The following is a 23,687-nucleotide window of genomic DNA, read 5'->3' on the forward strand; positions in this document are numbered from 1 at the left end:
TTACCATACAGTTAGAAACATACTGAAAATAAAAACCATCATGAAAAAAATATATAAATATATTGGGCCAGACACAACTGCATCCAGGCCAGTCAAAACACTTGCTCCGTAGTTAAAAATCTAAAACGCAGAGCCCTGCACGTCTTGTGATTTATCATAATAGCATCTGCTGATGCTGAGAGGGTAAACTGAACCACTTCTACATGAAGGGATGTGCCAAATACCACATATGACATGATATCTTTGTCAGAGGTAGGTCTAAAAAATCTTCTTTATTTCACAGTCAATTATTCTTTTTCAGTTCACCTAGTCATTAGCTCATGCAAAATTGCAGAAAATGGGATTTAAAAAGCCAACAACAGGGCCATACCAAATGTTTTATAATGTTACTCCAGGTCAAAACCTGGCATCCCTGGACCTATATAAGCCAAATCTGAATGTTAGGAAGGGGCATGGGTGTTAAGTTGGCCGCGACAACGAAGCCGAACTGACCGCGCTTAGTCGCCTTCTAAGCCTCTTTTTGAGCCAGAAAAAACCCTGTAATGTCAACGATGGCTTCATTTGTTCCAATCTTTATCAAACATTTTAAAAGCTGCTTTTAACCAGGAGACCTGATTTGAAGCCAAATTCAGCCAGCATACAGTAAATACAGACAGCGTTAATCATGTTATAATATACTGTATGGATAAGTACAATAATTGCATCTCAGGCCATATGAAGAAAAGTCGACATATCGCCTATTTATGACTTCTCCGTAAATATGCTGACTGTCGTTTTTCGTTTTGAAAGTCCAACTCTAGAAGCCAGGGAGTCATTCATTGGAGACCAAGAAAACAAAAACACAACACCACAGAACGCTGCCTTTGATATAAACCTTCAAAGTATTGGAATCCATACATTAGCCTAGAAAAAACTAAACAAATGGGGATGAAGTGAATTACTTTAGGTTAGAATTGCATCTCGAAGTTCTGGTGAATTCACATAAACCACTGCCACTCAAGCTTCTCTCTTGTGTTGCCACAACTACTGCTGCAACGATTTGTCGACTTAACCGACTACACAATTAAAAAAATATACAGGCTCAAATGTTCGACTGTATGTTCACCTGTTCCCAGCAAAAAGCAAGAATAAAACTTCAAAAGCACGGGATTATTTCACAACTCACATGGCAAAATAACTGCAATACAATACATAAGTAAAAGCACAAAAAACTTTTGTTAAATAATTTTGTATTGTATTTTTTAACAGTACCCGGTTTCCAAAATGTGTAGTTGTTGCACGTCCAAGTAAATTAACGTATATCACTTTTGAAGCTGGCGACACTATGATCTTTCTCCAAAAAAAAAAAAAAAATTATAAATTCAGGTATGGTTTTTATATTTTTAAATAATATTATTTTGTATTTATTTAGCTACAGATCAAGGAGACTTTAAAATTACCCATTTCAAAATGTTACAACAACTGGCAATATTGGTGAATAACCGAAGTATTAAAATCGATAAAGTAACAGATTATTTTATTATTCGAAAGTTGCAGCTTTAATCTGAATCCTCCGATGCAAGTATAACCTTGTAATTCACTATAGCTTATCTATTGTTCTATATGTAATGCTTTAGTAATTGTCTTTCATCAACAAAGAGGCCCAATCATCAGTGTCTGAAAACTGAGCAAACAAAGCAAGTACTGATCAGTTTACATATTACGGATTAACATGCAATGCTGCTGAAATTCCAAACTGTTCCACAACATTGTGCCATGACAAAGCACAGGGATTAGTGTCGGTTATGGGTGAGGCAACACATGTGCACATGAAGAGGTATTATTATGATTTAAATAGGTCTGTTGTGGAATGTGTGCTTAAAGGTGTACAGTCATTGTTAATCTTTGAAATCGAATCTCTAACAATTTACTTGTGCCCAATTAGAATTAACCTCATTTTAATTTTACCTTTATCTTGATTACCAATCAAAAAAATCAGTTATTACCCTGATTCAAAATCTATTGAGTCCTAAATCATTTTCCCTTTATCCACTTTATAAAATGTCCATGGCCACAATAAAGGAATACTGTAACGTATTGACCTTGCTTCTGCTCAGGCAACAATTCACGTAAGGAAGCATGTGCCTGATACAAATTGAAATACATTTGAAATGCATCACTGTAGACAAAAAACTGACTTCTTTGTTGCTGAGAACTTCAATGTGGACCTCAGTTTGAGTAGGCATAACTTGCATGGATGCTTAACAGTAGACTAAAGTAAATGCCACTGCACATACACTTAGGCCTTTATAGCTATACATGTAATCAGCAATAAATATGGTCTAAAGCTTCAACGCCAAGGAGGGTTTGAAATATTTAACAGAATTTATTATATTTTGTCAAATAGATTAAAGTTACTACAGGTGTTTGCCTTGCAATTAAAAAAAAACAAACCACACACCACGCCAGTGTGTTGTTTTTCTGCAGCCTGGTGTGCTGATTGTAGTTATGGAGATGGCTCTTCCACTGAAACAAGTTCAAAGACAGCAGAGGAGAAGTTAATATCCTGTTCTTATTCCTCAATGGCTGTTTGGTCTATCAAACAGTCATCATGAAAGCTTTATTAAATAAACAGAACAGAGCCACTGTACTAATATCTTTACAGCAGCCACTGTTTCAATACCTCCACGACCCAAAAATAATAAGTTTTGTACTGGTTATTAGAAAAAAAATATAAGAATTTATTTTTTTATATATTGATATAATTTATTTTGTATTTGATAAATTTTTTTTATATATTATATATAATATATGATATAATTATTATGTATTTTTTTAAGTTATTTTTATATAATTTTATTTTTATTATTATTTTAAGGTAATTAATTTATATTTTATTTTAATTTATTTTTAATTATGTATTTTTTAATTTTATTTATTATTTATACTTAGTGTTATATTTTTTATATTAGATAATCTTTATATATTAATATTTTATATATATTATATATTGATTTTTTTTATTATTTTTTATTAATATTTTTAATGATATTTATTTATATTCTTTGATTAAAATTGAATATTTAATTAATTTTTTATTTTTTTTATTTTATTTATTTTTTATTATTTTTATTTTTTTTATTTATTTTTTTTTTTTTTTTTTTTTTTTTAATTATACATAAATGGAAATGATTTTTTATATATTATATTATTTTAGTAAGTTATTAATAGATATTTATATATGTTATATAATTTATTTTTATTTATTTGGTATATTATTATATGTTTATTTATTTATTTTATTATTGCCAATAATATTTTTTATTTATGATTCATAAAATAATACATATTCATATACAATAAATATTTTTTTTCATTTTTGCCAACCGCTTTTTAAAATATAAATCTATCCAATAAATATTACAACAATTTAAAATATTTAAATTAATTAACAATATTAATTAATAATAAATTATTGTTTTTTTTTTAATTTTATTTTTTTTAAATTAATAAACTATATAAAATAATTAATAACTTAATACTATATATTTTTAAATAATAATAAAATTTATAATAAATATATTAATAAAATATATATATATAATAATATTATTTTTAATTTTATTATATTTTTTTATTTTTTTTATAAATTTTATTTAATTTTTTTTTTTTTTTTTATAATTTTATTATGTATTTTTTTTTTTTTTTTGATAATTTATTATTATTAAAAATAAACTATTTAAACATTTTTTTTATATATTACATAAAATTATTATTCTTATAATAATATAAATTAAACTTTATAATATAATTATTTAATTACATAATCCAAATCTTGAATTAATTTAAATTAATATAAAATTTTTTTATTTTTATTTTTTATTATTATTATTAAAAGTATTTTTTTTTAACCATTTTATAAAGTAATAATTGAAAATATACAATCAAAATAAATACAAATACAGAAAAGAATAAACATAATATATTAAAATATACTAAATTAATATAATAATAAAAACTAAATAAAATAATATTATTATTTTTATTTTTGTTGTTAATTAAATTATTATTTTAATATTTAGATAAAATGCAAAAAAAATATAATAAATATAATTAGGTAATAATTAATATATTAATTTCAAATTGAAAAAAAATGTAATTGTAATAAAAAAAAAAATAAAAATTATTAAATATCAAAAACATATTAAAAATATATTATATATAATATATAACAAAAATTATATTAAATAATAAATAAAAATATATATAAAATATTATTATTCTAATAAAAATTAATAATTAAATATTAATTATAATTTAAAATTTAAATATGATTAAAAAATAATATTATAAAATAATTGAATTAATAAAAAATATTGATATCATAATAAATAATATTCCTTTTTTTTTTTTTTTGTTTGCCAACCTTTCATTTTAGAAATGCAATTTTTTGTGTGTGAATTATTTCATTTAAACTGAACAACACTTTTAATGGTAATGTATTGAGCGAATCATAAAACACACGGGTATACCAACTATAAAGATGTTTCTCAATGTATGTGGTCTGTTCCATTATTAAGGCAAGAGGTGTAAGTTTATCTATACAGAACAAACATAAAACATTAAAATCAAACTTAACCTAGAGAAATATACAGAGTATGAAGCCAATACCTCAATGCATCTATCATCCAGAACATAAATTCAAATGGCCAAGATATGGATGCCATACTACTATAGGACACGATTAAAAGTGAAGGGTACAGTACTTCTGTATCACTGGAAACATTAAATCAGCATGATTCATGAGATATTAAAGTAACCAAGGCGATTTTACAGAAACACATCTGCTCCCCTAAGCAATATAGTATTGTAAATATTTCAATACTACTGTACCTGCCATCATGAGCCCAAGGACAATTGCAGCAAGTGACACAACTAATTAAAACTTCAGCTGACATGAAAACTAGTTTGTTCTAGATTTTCTCTTTTAAACAGAATGATACATCTCTATTATTTTTAACCCACAGAAATACAAATCATACTGTAAATATGTCTGTCACAAAAACCATATACAATATACCACTCTGTTACAATAAATACTCACAACAGTATTTACACTGCTAATAACAAATAGTGAAGCTAATCTACAAAACAGTATGGTGTATTAAAGTACAATAGAGTAATCTACAGTATTACCAATACTAAAGCAACCCCCATTCAGCAATCATGTCTTGTTTAACAGTACAGAGAGAGACAGACACTCCCTTAAGAGATGTTGGAGACACTATTTCTGTATGTTTGTGTAGAGCAAAACATCATGGAGAAGACATTGGGGAACAACCTGTCTGCATTGTTAATCCTAACCAAACGGTACTGTACACACATTGCACTGTAGCTGGAAAACTACCAAATATGCAATACAATATGACAAACAGTTTGTGCTGAGCAGACCACAGATCCACAATCTTGCCATTTTAGAAACCTCAGTGCAGTTGATCAAGGTAAAAAGGCTTCAGTTAAAATGTCAGACATCACAATGATTTATCAACAAAAACAGAGGGGCTGGTAAACAGTAAAAAGGTGGGGGGGGGGGGGGGGGGGATTATATTTTTACTATACAATTTAATGCCAGGTGCATGCAGCTCATCATGACAAACTAATTATATGATTTTCAATAAAACATTTATAAACAAAGTGAAAAAAGTGTTTGATCTGTATTATGGATATGGGGTTAAAGCAATTTAGCACTGGAATGGAAGCCGGTTATGGAACTTGACTTAGAGAATCATAGAATACAGCTGTGCACCAAATACAGTTGGTCCTATTTAGTCACTACCTCATTGCTCACATACAGTACCAGTCAAAAAGATTGAGTACACCTGCTTGAAACCAGGTTTTTCATGATTATCTGTGCTTTTAACAGTATAAACTTGTCTATAAACATTTAATATTCATGTACTTAAGCGGATAATCATAAATTAATTGCATTAAAAAATTTAATTTTTAAATGAAAATGTAAATCTTGTATATTTCAATGAAATGGTGACCCAAAGCAAGGGGATTTCAGTCTGAAGCCCAAGTCAGTTAAAAGTCCGAAATGTGTATAACACGGTGTTAGAACACTGGCCTAAGTATAAAAGTGTCTTTGTTAGATGTTCTCTGAGTTAACTAGCATGTTACCTAATTAACCTTTTGTCACCAATTATTGTTAACAGGTGAGGGTCCATGATTACTATAAATATAGGTAGCATAGGCACAAGTTTGTCATTCCTGAATGTAAGGGAGCAGAAAATGGCAAAATGCGCTGTTAGCAAAGTCTGTATTACTTTAAGAAATGAAAGTCAATCTTTAAGGTGACTTGTGATTCACACTAAGTATAGTCATACATTTATATTATAAATATAATTATATAATATATATTATATAATATATATATATATATTATATATAATAGATATATATATATAATATATATATATAATAGGACGTTTATAAAAAAATATTGCATACTGTATAGTGTACATTATTCTGCTGATGAAGACAATCAGCAGGGATGCTACTGATACAACCCAGGAGCAGGGGAAGCCCAGGATTTAGAAAATAAATATTGCATTTTTTTTTGGCCAGTTTTCAACCATTAGAGCCCCCCCCCGTCCCGTCCCGTCATTCATGCCATGTTCCCTGTTTTAAGGTTCTTTAACTTTCCCCTTTGATTCTGCAAGAACATGTGCTCACCAAGCCAAGAAAAGCCTTGCTGAGTGCTGTTTGAAAACTGCAAGCTTCCAAAATTCAACAAAATAATCTGCTGCAGTATAATGGAACTACAGTATGCACTGCATTGTACAATACAGCAACTATTTTTAAAATCTTACAGCAAGACTAAAGCACAATCCTTTCAAAATATGGCTGATAGTTAGCAAACAGATAGAATGCATGTTTGCTTCTGGCCTCTATAAAAAATAGGGCTGCTCCGATTAACAGATTAATCAACTAAAGAGCTGATCGCAGGATTAATTATTTTTTTACAATTTAATTATGCAGAACTGTATTTTTTTATATAAAATAAAATCAACCAATAGAAAATATGCTCCATGGCAGTCCAATCATAAGTTAGCGAAGGCGGGACAAAGAGTTCTTAATAGGTTTAACCAATGGGGGCGTCAAATACCTGCCCCTTGTTAAGCAGTTATCCAATCATAAGTGAGCAGAGGCGGGGCATAATTGGGAGTGTAACCAATGGGAAAGTCAAAGATCTGCCCTGGTTTTGCAGCTGTCCAATCATTAGTTAGCACAGGCAGGACAAAAATGCTAGGTTGTAAGAATAGCTGAATTTCACACAATACTGCCTATTAGAGACCATTTTTGAGAATTATATCGAGAACTTCAAAGTAATATTTAAACTACAAATTAAAACAATTTTTTTTTTTTTTTCAGACAACAGAGACAACGTAGTCAATTTGGTTACGAATCTATTTAAGAACTTTCTCAGAAGAAATTGAGGTATACACCACAAATACCTGAGTTAATGTGGGAATGGAAGGGATATACTCACCACTTACAAAATTCAAATTATGAAAGGTATCCGTAGCTTACCGGTAGCTGTCAATTAAAAAAAGTACACTGCTGAAACTGTAGTTTGTTCAGTACAGAAAAGGCAATATGGAACAGAAGTGGTTACAGCAATCTAGGATGTCTATTGAAGTCGGCACAAAAACATGAGTGTTCCCAAAGTCACTAGCGAGTCACTGTAACACTCAAAACTTTTGGGCAAACTCAGATTAAGGTCCAACTGGATGAGCAGAAGCGTAGCGGTACAATACATCACAATGAGCAAGTAAGAAAAACTGTGAGATTCTTAAGTGCTTGACTGATTCTGTTGTTTACCTTGGTAAGCAAGAACTAGCATTTAGAGGTCATGATGAAGGCACCAATTCCTCAAACAGAGGTAATTATGTGGAATTACTTTCTCCGATTTCTGACGGACAGCATGTAAAGCAATCATTTGTCAATATCCACAGTATTGTCGGACACTTCTAACAAGATCCCGAACGGCTTCCGTGCCTCAGATTCTGCTAGATGCAGACATACAGGAAGCCAAGCACGTAGCTACAATCGCAGATTAAACAACCAGTTGAAAACGCAGCTCAGCTGCCTTGTGTTTTCAGGTATGACTGACAGTGACCTGAAATAACAGTTGTTCTGTGAAAATGTGATATTTACTAAAATCAAAAAATACTAAAAAATGTTTTTAAAAAGACCAAAATTCCCATTGGGCTTATTTATTTAAAAAGGACAGGATTGATTTACTGATTAAATCAACCAATGGCCATAAATTAACCGATCAAAAACTTTTCATTGATTGACAGCCCTAATAAAAAGACATGGAGTTGCGTAGCTCATTTCTTAAAAGGAGTGTCAATCAAGTCTTTAAATCTTTTTTTTTTTTTTTTAGCACTGCTGTACTGTAGCACCATCTAGTACATATGCCATGTCACTTGTTTTAAACATCTTTTTGGTGCTTGTCTTTAAATACAAACATACTTAAAATGACAACCCTATAGATTAAAAAGTTGCTGCTTCTTCCTGGTACCTACAGTATTCTTTCCCTGTACTGTCAAGATCCCTTCAATATTCTAACTGCCACCACTCAGACGATGTGCCCTTCAAAACACTGTCACTAGGAAGCATCTTCTCTGTATTACTCATGCTTGAAAAATGTGTGTGCCCTGAACAAAATCCCCCCCCCCCCAAATCAGATTTTAAAGGAAGAGCAGTTGCTCATGCAATTATTTATTTGTATTTTTACAAACAGAATTAAATGGGGACACATATTTCATACTTCATGCCTTTTTACCAGGAGAAAACAAGTTACTGTGACAAACCTGCCAAGCCACCCAGTCACTTTTGAAAAAAACACTGTGGTAATTCTGACTCAATATGAAAATCACATACAGTAGTCACACTTGAGATGGGGTGGAGCCTGTTCTGGGTCAAATCCTAAAAGAACTTCACAAATGATTTTTTTTTTTTTTTTTTTATGCAAGTCTAACTGGCACATGGGCAGAAGTGGAACCTATGACAAAGGTTAAGGAAATTACTAAATCAAAGAGATAAGTGAACAGGGGTGTACTGTTATGGTGTGGGTATCTGCTGAGAAATGACAGAAACACTTTGAAACGGCGCTCAGGTCCAGGTTTTATTGGGAATCACACAGGCAGTTGCAGTGATATGTAGCCGCAATGGTAAGACTAGTGAAGAAGTACACACACACAAAAAACAGCTACAAAACAAAAAGGAGGCCAAGCTTGGGCCGAGCACTGCTCCCACTAAAAAGGGAGGTCCTGCTCCAGGAATCTTTCCCCTACACAAACTAAAACTTTGGGGGTCAAAATCCCCTAAATGAATCCTTACCTATGTACCTATGATTCCAGTTAAACGCACACTAATCAGTGGTGTAGCTCACCCTGGTTCTACACCCAGTGAACAGTGGTGTAGCCCACCCTGGTTCCTCACCCAGTGATCAGTGGTGTAGCCCACCCTGGTTAAACACAGTGATCAGTGGTGTAGCTCACCCTTCCATACACAGTGGTGAGGATTCTTCTCCTTCCCCTCGACTTGTTGAAAGAGCCAAGCAAAAGCAGCACCAATAAAGAACAAAGGACTGGCTCTCCAGACCCTTTTTAAAGGCACGTGGTCAGGGTTAATCGATTACCAATTTGTCAATTGACATCTGTCCATCTCCTGCAGATTCCTTTCAATTATACAACTTATTTTATTTTTTTTTGTTTTAGATACAAACAAAACCATATGATTTATATGGGCAGGCTTCAGCCCTGCCACAGGCCTATATCACTGAACTATAGTCATAGGCCTCTCTGCACCATATCAGACCATCTTGAACTTCAGTTAAGTTTGTTTGAATGTCATTTAAAAATGTTTAAAACATTTTTACTGGACAACTGTAATGACACAGAGAGCAACAGTAATAGATGATGCATTGACCAAATGTAATATTTCAGTAACAGCATTCATTATATTAATTTGGTGCAAAACTAAATCCAAAAAGAACATTATTTCATTCAAAGTTTCAAACCCTCCACATGAGAGAAGAGAGCCCCCCTGAACTGGTGCTTGCTCTGCCCACAGTGCCTGTGACAAAAAGGCATTTTGTCACTTTACAGCAGCTTTGTTTGCCACATTAAAAGGTGAAGATAGAGAAGCTTAATACCGCAAGTTCAAGGGAATAGCAAAGCCTTAGTGTTGAACTACTGGAACAAGTTTGTTCAACAATATTCCTGTTTTTGAAATACAGTATAAACTCAATTTCATCTCCATTTATGCTGCTTTAATATACGTTCTTTATTAGAGGTTTCTGTTTTGTATCATAAATATTATTATTCTGAAAGAGCCAAAACATAAGTGTGACTGTAAACTCCACTTGTACAGTGCTATGCCAGAATGCCATTTAAAAGGGTAAGTAACTTAATGTCATTTATTTTTTATATATATATCTTTCTTTCTAAAGGTCACTGCATCATACAAGTTTTTTCACACTCAGAACTAGCGACAAGGACGCTTCCATTAAAGTGTTTTATTCAATAAATCTAAGTGCTTAAACAAAAAGAAAAGTGTGACAAGCCCAGTAGTAACAGGCTGAATTCACATAAATTCAAATTCCAAAAAACACCTGACAGTAGCATATTTTGGAAACTGGTTCGCTACTTTATGCAATTCAAGGTATTTTAATGCACATAAAGCAAGTACATGACCTTAAAACCCGCCCAGCTCGCTCACATTTCTAGTTTGCGCTCTACACTGTCCACTGACAAGGAACTCCATCTGCATGGCCAAAACAACTGCTTTAGCCATATTACCAAATGATGTTTTTTTCTATTTATGATTATGACTGTTTTTTTAGCTGATGGACAGACAGCACTGTCGCACAAATTCACCAATACCTCTCTGCAATAAACAGTGGTTGTCCAGCAAAGCAGCGCTCTGACAAGTGTGTGTAAAAGCTGCATAAATGGATTGATATGTATTTTTTCTATTATACATACACCATAAAAATCGTGGTATAGCTCACACTGACTGGTATTGATTCACATTGAAAGTACCCCCCCCCCCCCCCCCCCCCCGTAAGACCAAAAGCACCTTTGTGTTTAAAATACTTTTACAATTGATTTTACAATTGAACACTGATAAAGACACAGAGGTTTAGTTTCAAAATAACCCTTATTTCTGCTAGAAACTGCTCTGTTTTTCAAAGTTTCTAAATAATTTGTTCAAATAAATTTAAATGCAATGTCGAAATACATCAATAGAGACATAATACTACTACAGTACTGTAAATTCCAGTAGTAACAGTGTAAACCACTGACAAAATGGTAGTTGAACAGATTTAAAAAGTAATAATTAAGAATGTAAAATCAAGTTATACATCCCACATTGCATTTGTATTAACCTATTTTATTTTATTACCCAAACAAGTTCAAGATTTCCATTACATGAGATTAGGTGTTAAAACTTCATGTTGATATTGGGATCAGCTCTCACCAAGATTAACTAGACAGCTTATTTTACTGTAAACTAATGTGATCCGTTTCCTTCCATATCCTTCTGCCTTGTGTTGATTGCTGAAGTGTAATGCTGGCTCCAGGGATCAGCCTATTTTGCCTCCCTGGTGCATCAGCGCACATAACGGCTGCAATGCTGGCTCCAGGGATCAACCACAGGGCGGACTCCTTAGCACATCAGCATGACAACTGTGTGGACTGAGCTGAGTAGGGTAATTTGTTTAGTGCATAGGTCTAACTATTCACAAACCACCATATACAACATCCTAAGAATGTAAAATTTCCATTATTTGCAGGTAGGGCTACAACTATGGTATTATTAAACATGTTCCATAATTTGAAAAACAAAAGAATCTATTTAAATTTTTAAAAAACAGATTTTATATATAACTCTGCTGTGGAAACCTGTTTTTTTTTTTTTTTCCTGGTAATGCGCATCACCTGTTAGCTGGATTTCTAGACACGCATAACTGCTTCTAATTTGCCTTTATGTTTTAATGAAGAGAGAAAAACGTTTACAGCGCAGTCTAAGTATGCTTCCTTAAGCTTATTTCTAACTAATCAGTTCTTTGAATAGACTTTTGCAGGATTTGTTCCAACTCATGAAAATAAAAACAAAAAAGGACTCTCAGGGGTGGTTTCAACAGTCAGTGAAAAAATAAACTATATTTTCAGTTAAGGGTAAGCAGTGTTTTGCTTTCACTTTTCTGTTAACCATCAGTTAATTCAAACCAGCATTGATTATGACATTTCAATCTGCGTAATGTGCACTAAAGCAAAAAAAACTTCTTGGCTTTAATAGATGATCGGTGCATTGTTCAGGAACAGGACATAACCGCAGTTAATGTACTACAACACTCTTTAGGGGAACCAAGGAAGAACAACCCATCACTCAGCTTGAATAAGGACCAGCGTTATGGAAATCCTTGACATATATGCATCCTGTGATGTATGCTTATCAATGAATTTCTTGATATATTTTACAGAGCACATTTCTTAACCCTTGTCACTCCTTTGGGGTGCAAACATAGCTCAGCAAAATAAACAAGCATGCCATCAATCAGACAGATCAGCCATCACAGAATTGTTTCCCACCAGCATGCCCAGTTGCATGAGACTTTATATAAACCTAATAAAATACAACACTATATTAACATAACATGTACTGTACACTGTAGGCTAAGAAAACAAATCTAGCAAACGCCCTTTGTGTGATCAGCACTGCAAGCAACTGGATTTCCCCCCCCCCCCCCCCCCCCCCCCCCCCCCCCCCGCCATGAAGCTTTAAAAACTATCTAAATGAATCCCCAGAACTACAGCAATGAAATGATCTCACTGTTCGAGTTTCTATGCTGACGTTTTATTTATCTTTGTTTTTATTAATTTGACTGTATTGTTATGGTTGTAATGGTTTAATGACTTATGTAAAGCATGGATAATCATCTGCAAAATTGAGAGCACAGCAAGTCTTACAAATACAAAACAAAATGACGTAACTACAGTGCAAGCACATTACATGACAGGAAATGCTCGGAACGTTTGGTCTGTCCACAGCTAACACTTTTTGTTACTGGTGCTAGAAGCCTTCACAAACAAACAGAGGGTGTATGATTTGTGTTTACTTTTATATTTAACAGTTTTTAATTAACAACAGCTGTGCTTGCCTGTCCTTTTCAGTGTTTTGCAGAAATGAAAGGAACAGGGAACAGAGGATAGAACTGTATTACCTTATCTTTGAAGCCTTCTGGCCATCCTACAGTATGAACGTACTGCAACAGAATGTTTTGAATGTATGCTGCACACCCCAAGATACAGGGAAGCAAAACAAAGGGAAAAACAGTGTTGTAACATCACACTGTTAGCATTTAACAGGAAACACACACAAAGCTACAAACAAGGATCTGGACCTTTAGATAGCAGGCTAATATTTAGTGTAAATCATGCTGTCATCTTCCACTTGAATATGATAATTTGTTTTGTGCTTTCTTGCTTTTAATAAGAACATATTTCCTTGGCAAACGCAAGCCCTACTTTACTATTGTTACTGTAGGCACTGTTGAGCTGACCTGCATCAGCAACACAGTGAAAATGCTTGATTCCACTGATCTCAACAACAAATGCTGTATACAAATGAGAATCTCTTTGTCCTAACAGTATTTAATACAGAAATGTAGTGCCTGACAGTAGGACTAAGGTAAAAGGCAACCAGTGTCAATGATGTTGGCATCCATAAATGGTTACATGTTTTTCAATAGGAGTTTTTGACAGAGATCCAAAACATTTGCTTTACTTGTTAAAGATGAACCACAGTAATTTCCTTCCATTTGGTCACGGAACGCAAGTAATCTATCAGGCATGAATGCGCTTAGCAGAAGACATAATACTTTTCCACAAAACAAACAGTAAATCCATACAGTACAGTAGCTGCCCAACACTGACAGAGTACAAGATGCCTTGAAAAAAAAATTGATATATTTTTTTGGCACATTGTACAGTATATTGACAATCAAGCCAAGGGTAATTCTAATACTGCCCGAGACTTGCTGAACTAGGAAAGGAAATTAGAACTACATGACTTATAAAACGAAATGGTTAAATGTTTTCTTAAGATTGACTCACAGTTGATGCTGTGACGTTCCAGCAGGCATCTACTGTCTGATAAAAGCCTTCTAGAGCTGGAAGCTGATACTACTGAGTCATTTTCCAAAATGTGTTAGGAATACAGTTACTCTACAGTTAAGAACAGCAAGGACATGTAATTGCAGAAGATCAATTGCTAGCAATCAAATTAGGGCCATTTCCACTTTAATGGAACAAGTCACAATCTCTTTGCATAGGTATAAGGACCAGCAACCATTTATAGACATCTGTATGTCTCCCAATGCTCTCCAAAGCAGGGAGTGGAACATTTACTCAGAATGCTCTGGGAATACAGACTGGGGGAAATGTGGGTACTTCAAACAGGAACAGCACAGTTACAATAGCTGGCTGTTTTGTTAGCACAGTCCTGCCCTTTTTTTAATTTTCTAAAGGTGTTCAGAGACACCATCTGCTTTACAAAGACAACAGCAATGTAAATGTTGAGTCATGCTTTTTTCATCTACAGTACAAACTGTATCACTGAACAACCATTACTGACTGTTTGCCAACTGGAAAACTTGGATGAACCCTCCCCACCTCCCTTCACACAGACAGATATAAACTGCCAAGCTGTGAAACTCCAGTATTCATTTAGGAGCATCACCAATGGGTTTCTTTAGGGTTTATTTATTTTTTTTTTTTTTTTTTTTTTCAATTTCTATTTATTGTACACTACCTGCTGGAACAATGGACACCTCATTATTTCGGACAAACTGTCTGTCCCCATACATGTCAGGTTTAGCAAGTGACTATTGTACTAAAAACTATGGATTGCAGTACATGCACATTTACAGTAAACATTTCTATATTTAGCATCCATTTGCATACTGTAGGCGTTGTGTGTTTTACTGAATTTATTATCACTTTTGTAGAATGTTCTATTTTAGACCTGAATAACTTAAAGGTACCCCAGGCTGTTCACTCCAGATACAGCAGGTGGTGCCAAAATTATTTCTTTGGGTAAACCTGCCATGGGCAACACCACTATTTTGAAGTGCATTACAACCCAAACATGTGGATGGAAAATCAGTACCACAAAGGTAAGGTCTCGCATGACAAGATTGAGTGAGCTTGTAAGCAAAGCCATTGCTTTTCATTGAAGGCCAAATGTTGTCATACAGTAGACTGAAACAAGGTCAACCTTGTGCCACATCCATTCTTCAAAACAGATTAGTGAGAACCAATTGTTTTGTTTTTTTTATTTCCAATAGACTGTAGCTGTGTCTGAACATGCATTTTTTTTTTTTTATTTCTCAGTGAGATAAAGATTTTTGGCCTAGTGCGACACATCTAGGCCACACCTTGCTTATGGAGTTTTTATTAACCCTATCATGACAAATTAATATAATACTTTACCTTGATTTCGATACCCAGATGACTTGGCAAAGGATCTACTGGGGATACTTTTATACTGATAATTTTATGAAATAAAATAAATTGCACCAAATTACTTTGAACTGTAATGCCTTCACCAATGTGCTGAAGAATGCAGAACACACTAAAATGCTTTATTAATGTGACATGCAATACAAATCTTTGGTGTATAGTTTCATTAATACAACAGATTTCTCCCTAATTGCTACTTACAGTATCAGGAAGTAGAATCACATAGCATTTGCAGTGATATTGAACAACTGAATATAAACTGAACGAAAGTCATTAGTACATTGTACCTTCAGACCAAATCAAAACAGTTCAACTTAATGATTCAATTGAACTGTCTAATCAAAAAATGATTTTTTTTTTTATATATATAACGTTGATTACCGAGTTTCAGTTTTCAAATGTCAAACTGAAACTGAAATAGTTAATAGAATTATGTATTATATGTATAATTTTCCATTACCAGTTTCCAAGCTCATCTGCTAGTCCTCATTAAAACAGTGATTAAGGGTATATTTTGAAAGTGTTTACTCCAGGCATTAACTTTTTTTTTTTTTTTTTTTTAAACGACTAGTTTGTGGAAAAAAAATAAATTTTTTTTTTTTTTTTTTTTTGGGGGGGGGGGGGTTCACTAAAAATAAGTTAAAGACTGGAGTAAATGTTTTGAAAATATATCACATTACATTTCAAAGAGTGAAAACCAAAGCTTTTAATGTTGTGTTGTCCATGAACAGCATTTCTCAATTTAAGTAAAAAAAGCAACACAAGATCCTCAACATAATATAGAAGGGAGGCTATAAAACAAGAGGAATGGGATGCCACAGCAATATTAAGCATCTCTGTATAGTACTGTGTAGAAAGTTCTGGTAAGTTGCAATAATAAAACCATACCAGATGATGACATGGGACACTCTGCAGCTCAATGTTACATGACCATTCCACACGCAATGTACCCAATTAATAAACATGTGGTTAAACATGTGTTCTGTAACTCGTGCATGGCAGGCCAACATGATCCCAATTTTCTAGAATGTTCATACATCAGATTATATTTTTAGTAAAATGCCTCCTATGTTCCATAGGAAATGCAGTCAGAATGTATGACTGCACACGATACCGAGAGTACAGAATGGTATAACATTTAGGGCCAGTGGCCTCTACTGTTTTTTTTTTTTTTTTTTTTTTTTTAATTCAAGATAGGGGCCGATGTTGATGTTCCTGTTGTATGATATTCCTCGAGAAGTTAACAGAGGACTCAAATTCTTATTTTTTCTATAAAATAAACATTTCTATGGGGTAAACAGCTAACTGTAATTGGACTGTTTTACCAACTGTGAGCTGCCTTGCAATTTTAAACAATCCTCCATGTCAAAATACGAACTTTATTTACAATATAAATGTTGTTGTACAACTCTCTATAAAGAAGTCAACGTTTAGTAAAAGTGATTTTGCATATGGTATCCTGGAGCAACGTGTGTTTAGTTTTTAAATATACATCTCGAGGTTTAATTAAGTACTCTTTGTTCTTACGGAGGGTGGTGCTTTGTCATCTGCTAGTGCTACACTTGTCAACGTACTATTGGCAAGAAAAATCAAGAAAAATACTGAATATGGCAAAACATGCGAATATTTTGAAATGTAGCTCTACAAACCCAAGCACTCCAGTACACATTTTAAAATGATAAAGAAAAATGGTAGGTAACAAAAACAGCTTACCTTCAGCAATCAATTCTTCCACTGTGACTTGGTATCTGCCCACACCAAACACTCTTCCAATGTAATTACTGACTCCGGAACCCGAACCGGACCCAGATCCTCCTCCTAGACCACCACTCTCTGACCTTGGCATACGGGAGAACTTCTTCATTCTTGAAAACTAAATAACCGCCTCCCAAACACTACTTACTGTACCAAGCCACTGTACCTCCAGTTCAAATGTGCGATTGTCAGTGTGTCTCTTCTCTAGCACTTCAATGTGCTTTCTAAATTTCCAATTCGAATGGCAAAGTGGACCTGTACAAACCATTAAACCCAAATCAGGTGGGTTAATGCACATTATATTGAAGGTTACATCTAAGCAATGTATATATATATATATATATATATATATATATATATATATATATATATATATATATATATATATATAATATATATATATATAACGTTGATTACCGAGTTTCAGTTTTCAAATGTCAAACTGAAACTGAAATAGTTAATAGAATTATGTATTATATGTATAATTCAATTTAAAACCCTTAATTGCATTGCTTGGGTTCAGGAGTGTGAAGATCCTGTTATGAAAACTCAGCCACATTAAGCCAAAGCAAAGGAAACGCCTCCTCTCTAGTCTCCGTTCAACACAACACGACTTCCCCACTTCCCTTTACACTATAACACTTACACACTAACGCAGCTAAACTGCAGCTACATTCGACTAACAAAACACATTACTAACGATTTCTAGCAATATTTCCGAAAATAAATCCTAAACGGTCATTTCAAGTCTCGCAGCATTATTCTCTGACCCATTCCGTGAAACTTGTAACTCTCGTGACTCCCAGCACAAAAAGGGTGGGTGGTTTGTTATTACCCAATACGCCTGATTAAACCTAACCCAGCTAAGGCCTGCTTTGTCCCTATGATGATTGGTGAATAAAGGTGGCTTTTAGGCACTGCCTCTCTCTGATGGGGCAAAATAAATGCCAATTAAAATATCTCCTCTTCTTCCTTGTTTGGTTGAGAAGGAGCCAAGAGGCACTGACAGATTCAAAAAGCGGCGAAGGAACATGTAGTGTCAGGACGGTTGAATCTGAACGGTGTTTATGCTAGATGTGAAAACCTCGCTCACCAGTAAGGGTGACACGCAACATTGCTTATTGTCGCTGACACATACATCGTTTCTTTTATACAGCATAACACACCAAGAAAGTCAGAATCTCATTGAATTCTTTAGAACTGTGGTTGACTTGTTAAATATTTTATGTACAACAAAAATACTGGGCCATTCACAAAACTGTAAGGCATGTTTTAGTGTATATAAACATCCTCTTTGACTAAATAGTGCTTTGAATAATGAGAATACCGTAATAAACGGAATATAAACAATTACAAAACAGTTAATGAACAGTAACAAATTGTAAAAAATGTAAACGTTCGATAAAACAGAATTAGGTCATAGTTTAGCCTTGCAGTATGTACATCCAATTGTATCAGAAAGATAGTTTACATTCCCCCAAAATAATTTCTAGCTATAAATCCCTGAAAACATGTTTGTCATGCGTACGACAAAAAATAATAAATAATTAAAGTATTTTTTATATTTGTCAGCTCGAGAAATATATATATATATATATATATATATATATATATATACTATATATATATATATATATTTGATCTATTAAATAGTTTATATTAAGCATCCGATATAAATTATTAAAGGTAATGGCTGTGATTAAGATCTACCGATAATAAATTCCTATAATATTACCATACTATAAATGGTCTGGTCTGGTGCAAGGGTAAGGTAGTTGACAGAGGTATATAACATTCCTTTCCAAAACTATACTCCAAGACAGTTACAATCAAATACATTTTTAAAATGTTCAGCTCATAGTTTGCATGCAACACTATCCTTATTGTGTGCAATATCACATATGCATTCAGAAGTCTTGGTATATATGTATACTCAAGGATCTATAATCCAGTTATTGTTTTTTTTAAAAAACAATGGGTTTCTAAGGTAATGGTTTCAGATTTCTAAGACCCATGTAAGTATAATTCTCCATAATAAATGGGTTGTGAAGTACAGTATATGAATTATGTCTGTATCTGTTGCATATTTTCAATGTTTTCTGCTAGCCCATCCCAAAAGTTGTAGTTATTTTCAAGAGATTCTGTAAAATATATGCAGATTTAAAGACACGGTTTATGAAACACTGACTTTCTAGTAAGATATAAGATGAAAGCATTCAGGTCCAGTCTCTCAAAAGTTTTAGTTCTTACAGCAATGATTCACATACTCTGAATTCAGAAGCTGCTCTTCAGTTCTAGCACTCAGTCATAGGCATGTAAGCTAAATCTGTGTCTTCAGTGTCCCCATTTTTTTTATATGTGGACAGAAATAAAAAGTATTTAAAAGTTGAAGCAACATACTTTTTAATTAATATATAAAGTATTCAGTACAATTCAGAAATCATAAAAACGTAGCGACGCACCTACTAGAATGTACTAATAATAGGATATTGAGGCTACATTTCATGTTTTATGAATAGTCTTTGAAGTTTAAAGATTAAAACGTGAAAGTGAGTCACAACTGTGAACAAGCACTATTTCCACACACACACACACATATATATATATATATATAAAATGTGTGAATGTTGTTTCTGCTGAAGTTTCACCAAAACAAGATAGTATGGTATGAATCATCATATTTAAAATGTTCGATACATTATTTTAAAAGTATGTGCATGAAATATTTAGATTCAATCCAGAACATTGGGCTGCTTGTTTGCATAGACACTGTCAGGTGCTAGTTGTGAGGAAGCTCCCTGGGACTCCAGGTGCAATATCTCTTAACAGGTGCTGTTCCCTCACTGAGGAGGTAAGGGTTAAAGAGACAAAAATGATCCATAGTTTTATCATGATAATTTATTGCTTCTACGAACAGAACAGCATTCTTAAATTTCAATCTTTATAAGCAGAGAGGCGTTATTAATATCGTATTGAAAAAGTGAGTTCCACTGATATGGTCATTTTTCGTTTGAAGATATATAGTAGCGGGGAAACTAAACAAAGCCTAACTGTGTGTGTTAGCAACATTTATCTTCTTCCAGGTGTTGGACATTTTAATTAATTGGTCAAAATGTAAGGAGACCTCATAATTTACAGTATGTGAAGTTTTGGGGGCTAACGTGTGATGAGGACTGGGATTATTGGTGCTTCATTTTCATATACAGTAAAGTACTTGCACATCTCTCTGTCGCTCTCTCCCAGATTCAGATCTGTCATAGAGTCCTAGTCTTGGGCTTGTGCCCAGTTTCGTCTCTCCTGTTTAACCTTTTTGCACTTGCTGGCACCACTTTAATTCTTTATTACCCAGAAAGTGCCATCACTGCTGTGTACCAAGACAAAGAGCCCCAACAAAGAGACAAAACCGTACAAAACATCGAGTGACACACAGGGATAGAAGAAGCTGTACAAAAGAACTTGCTGACACTATCTGAATGCTGTGGCAACACTGGAGTCCTTGTGCATCTTCAATACAGTAAATGCTTTAAAAACAAATCCAAAACAACATCAATAAAATACAATGATTTCCAGATGCATTTGGTAGTATAATCATCATGATTATTTAACTAGCATGCTAATCTTTAAATACCTTCAGAAGAACGGACACAGTTTGTATTAACATTTCTATGAAAGCGGTAGTGTCTCTCAATTATGTTCAGCTATATTCTTGATTCCTGGGTTTTATCACTTGTTTATAATTTTGCATTCTTTGTATTTCAGCAAAAACAGATCTTGATGGCTGTCCATTTTGTTTACATTCCCTCATTGAAGCCTTCTTGAGCAAAACAGGCATTTTTCTGCTACTGGGTGCCACAACAGAAGGTTATGAATATCAACTTCAAATGTCACTGTAGGTTGTAAACAAACCAAAAAAAGTTACACAATGTAGATATTCTTTTAAAACCCTTTTTACAGGAAATGTTTTATTTGTGTTACAACTTCCTTAAATACTATGTGTCAGAAATGATAAATTTCAATAACCTTGTGGGTACTGTGCCTTTAAATATCAATTGATCATTAGATGCAAATAAATGGAGTCAGTTTGTCAGTAAAATTCAGCCAGAGCAGTCACCAAATACAGCACTCCCCTCTGAGAACTAAAAATTGGTAGACAAATGTGACAAGTGCAGATTAGTTTAGCTATTGAAATAGATATGTTTTTAACGAGAACACTGTTAGCAGTTAGTAGATGTGTTGTTATTCCTGGCAGAATGAATGCCAAACTTACAGGTTTTGTCTTTTTTATACTTCTATTTGACTTGAATGTGTCTGCTATTCCCTATCCTCTCCAGTGCAAGCAGTATGACATAACTATAGCTAATCTTGTGCTTAAACTTTTTTTAAAAACACATAAATGAAAACTATTTAATTAAAACTATTTAATTGGTCGTTTCAACACTAAAACGACCAAGGCGGTCATTTTGACCATTTTTTGGAATTTAAATTTAAATTGCGGCGTGTGTGTGTGTTTAATATCCGGAGCTGTGCTTTCCTGACTTTTCCTAAATATATGTACTAATTACCTTGACAAAGAAAGAATCGCATAGCTGCAAAAAATTAGGGAGATAAAATACTGTCATATCTATTCCGACCAGCAACGGTGAAATTGACTGCTGCTTATAAAACATTATAACAATGAAGTGTTGCGGTATTATTTGTATTTATCAATCGGAAGTTGTCACCATATACTGAAATTTGATAATATCAGTCTGCATTCCTCAAGTGAGCAGTCTTCTGACATTTCTATTGTTTCAAAGAGCCTTGACAGCTCATGGTGTCTGGCTGTCTGTCTGTGTGATCGTCTATCAAGAGGCTGGTAACGATGGCACTGTTTGGAACATTATAAATCCTGGCATTGAAGCTGCAGGTAGAATGGGTGAATATAATATTTTGAGGGAAGTTCCATTAGTATATGCCCGTGGAGCATTTGCTTCCATCAGTCTCGCAGTGCAGTTTGTTGTCCAGTAAGTGGGGAGTTGCTTTTTTTTCAGAGGCAATGCCACGGAATCACTTTTGTGAAATACTGCGATTTCCACAATTCGATCTGAAGCAAACAAGAAGTGCCCGACTTCAAAATGACAAATTGCCCAGGCATCTGAAATTATGACCTGCTTCATTAACAACAGCTAATAAACCAGAAAAATTCAGGATCAGGTTTTGGCAGGCAGTGAAAGTCCAGTCTAAATATTTGGTAAATGGTTACCCCTACTTGGGAAAGGATGAGACTTGCCCAGCTGGACAATGAAACTGTGGTACCTCGGCTACTTGGACCCTATTTAAGGAAAGGTAGGAATGTTACCACTGACAATTTTTTACTTAATTGCAATTGGCAAAAGAACTGCAGAAGAAAAAAAACAAGCCTGATTGGAACAATGAATAAGCAAAGAAGAGAACTACCATCATCTGCAAAAAAACTTGCAAACACAACAGTACAAAATCCTCAAATATTGACTGCACACTGACTGTTTAGAAATGCAAGCTGAGAAAGAATGTGATTATTCTTAGCTCCCTTCATCCATCAGTTGTGATCGGGACAAGTAAAACAAAACACCCAGAGACTGTTGAGTTCTACAATTCAACAAAGTATGGAGTTGACAGTTTAGATCAGATGGCAAGGAAATGTTCTATAAAAGTTGGTTCTCGGAGGTGGTCTGTCCAGGTCTTTTTTTACAATGTTCTGGATCTCGCAGCTATCAATGCCTTTGTTCTCTACTGGTGAAAACATAGGAAGGAGAGACTTCATACTGAAGTTAGCCGAAGAGCTTCGCCAGACATATTTTAAGCAAAAGACTGATAAGCCAGCTGCAGCTGAAGGTGCAGATGAACCCAGTGCCAGCCGCAAGAGACAACAATGCCAGGTTGCAAAATTCAATGGCAACAAGACTGTTGATAGCTGTGCCAAATGTGCAAAGAGGGTCACTGCATATGTTGAAAAGCACAGGATCTGTGTGATTTGTGCCAGACACTTACCTTCGGGTAAGACTTTGTATATGAAGCCCATTCTGTTCAAATGTTTATTTATTCATATCATTTCAATTATAGTATGTCTTTGTATAAACACTTAGCTTCAGTTGTGTATATGCGTTTTGTTATGTAGGCAATATAAACCCATTTTTATATATATATTATATATATATAATATATATATATAGATATATATAGTATATATATATATATTGTACAGTTTTTTTACATTGTTGTACAGTTTTTTATGTTCGCAAATTTATTTTCAAATATTTGTTTATTTCATTTTTTTACCATTTTTCCAAGTTGCGCTTTACATAATATGTCTATATAAACACATTTCAGTTC

General features: G+C 33.7%; 1 protein-coding gene across 2 annotated transcripts in view; it reads right to left on the reverse strand.

Annotated features, from left to right (window-relative positions):
* LOC121300054 (BMP-2-inducible protein kinase-like) overlaps positions 1-17,622 on the reverse strand; it is a 64,201-nt gene extending 46,579 nt beyond the window's left edge. For both annotated transcript variants that reach the window (XM_041228427.1, XM_041228419.1), the window contains exon 1: positions 17,295-17,622. In XM_041228427.1, coding sequence (XP_041084361.1) covers positions 17,295-17,445 — 151 coding nt within the window. In that variant the 5' untranslated portion in view covers positions 17,446-17,622. The remainder of the gene's footprint in view (positions 1-17,294) is intronic.
* Positions 17,623-23,687: the final 6,065 nt, after the last annotated feature.

This window comes from Polyodon spathula, chromosome 2, assembly GCF_017654505.1.
Source record: "Polyodon spathula isolate WHYD16114869_AA chromosome 2, ASM1765450v1, whole genome shotgun sequence".
In the NCBI taxonomy this organism is placed as follows: Eukaryota; Metazoa; Chordata; class Actinopteri; order Acipenseriformes; family Polyodontidae; genus Polyodon; species Polyodon spathula.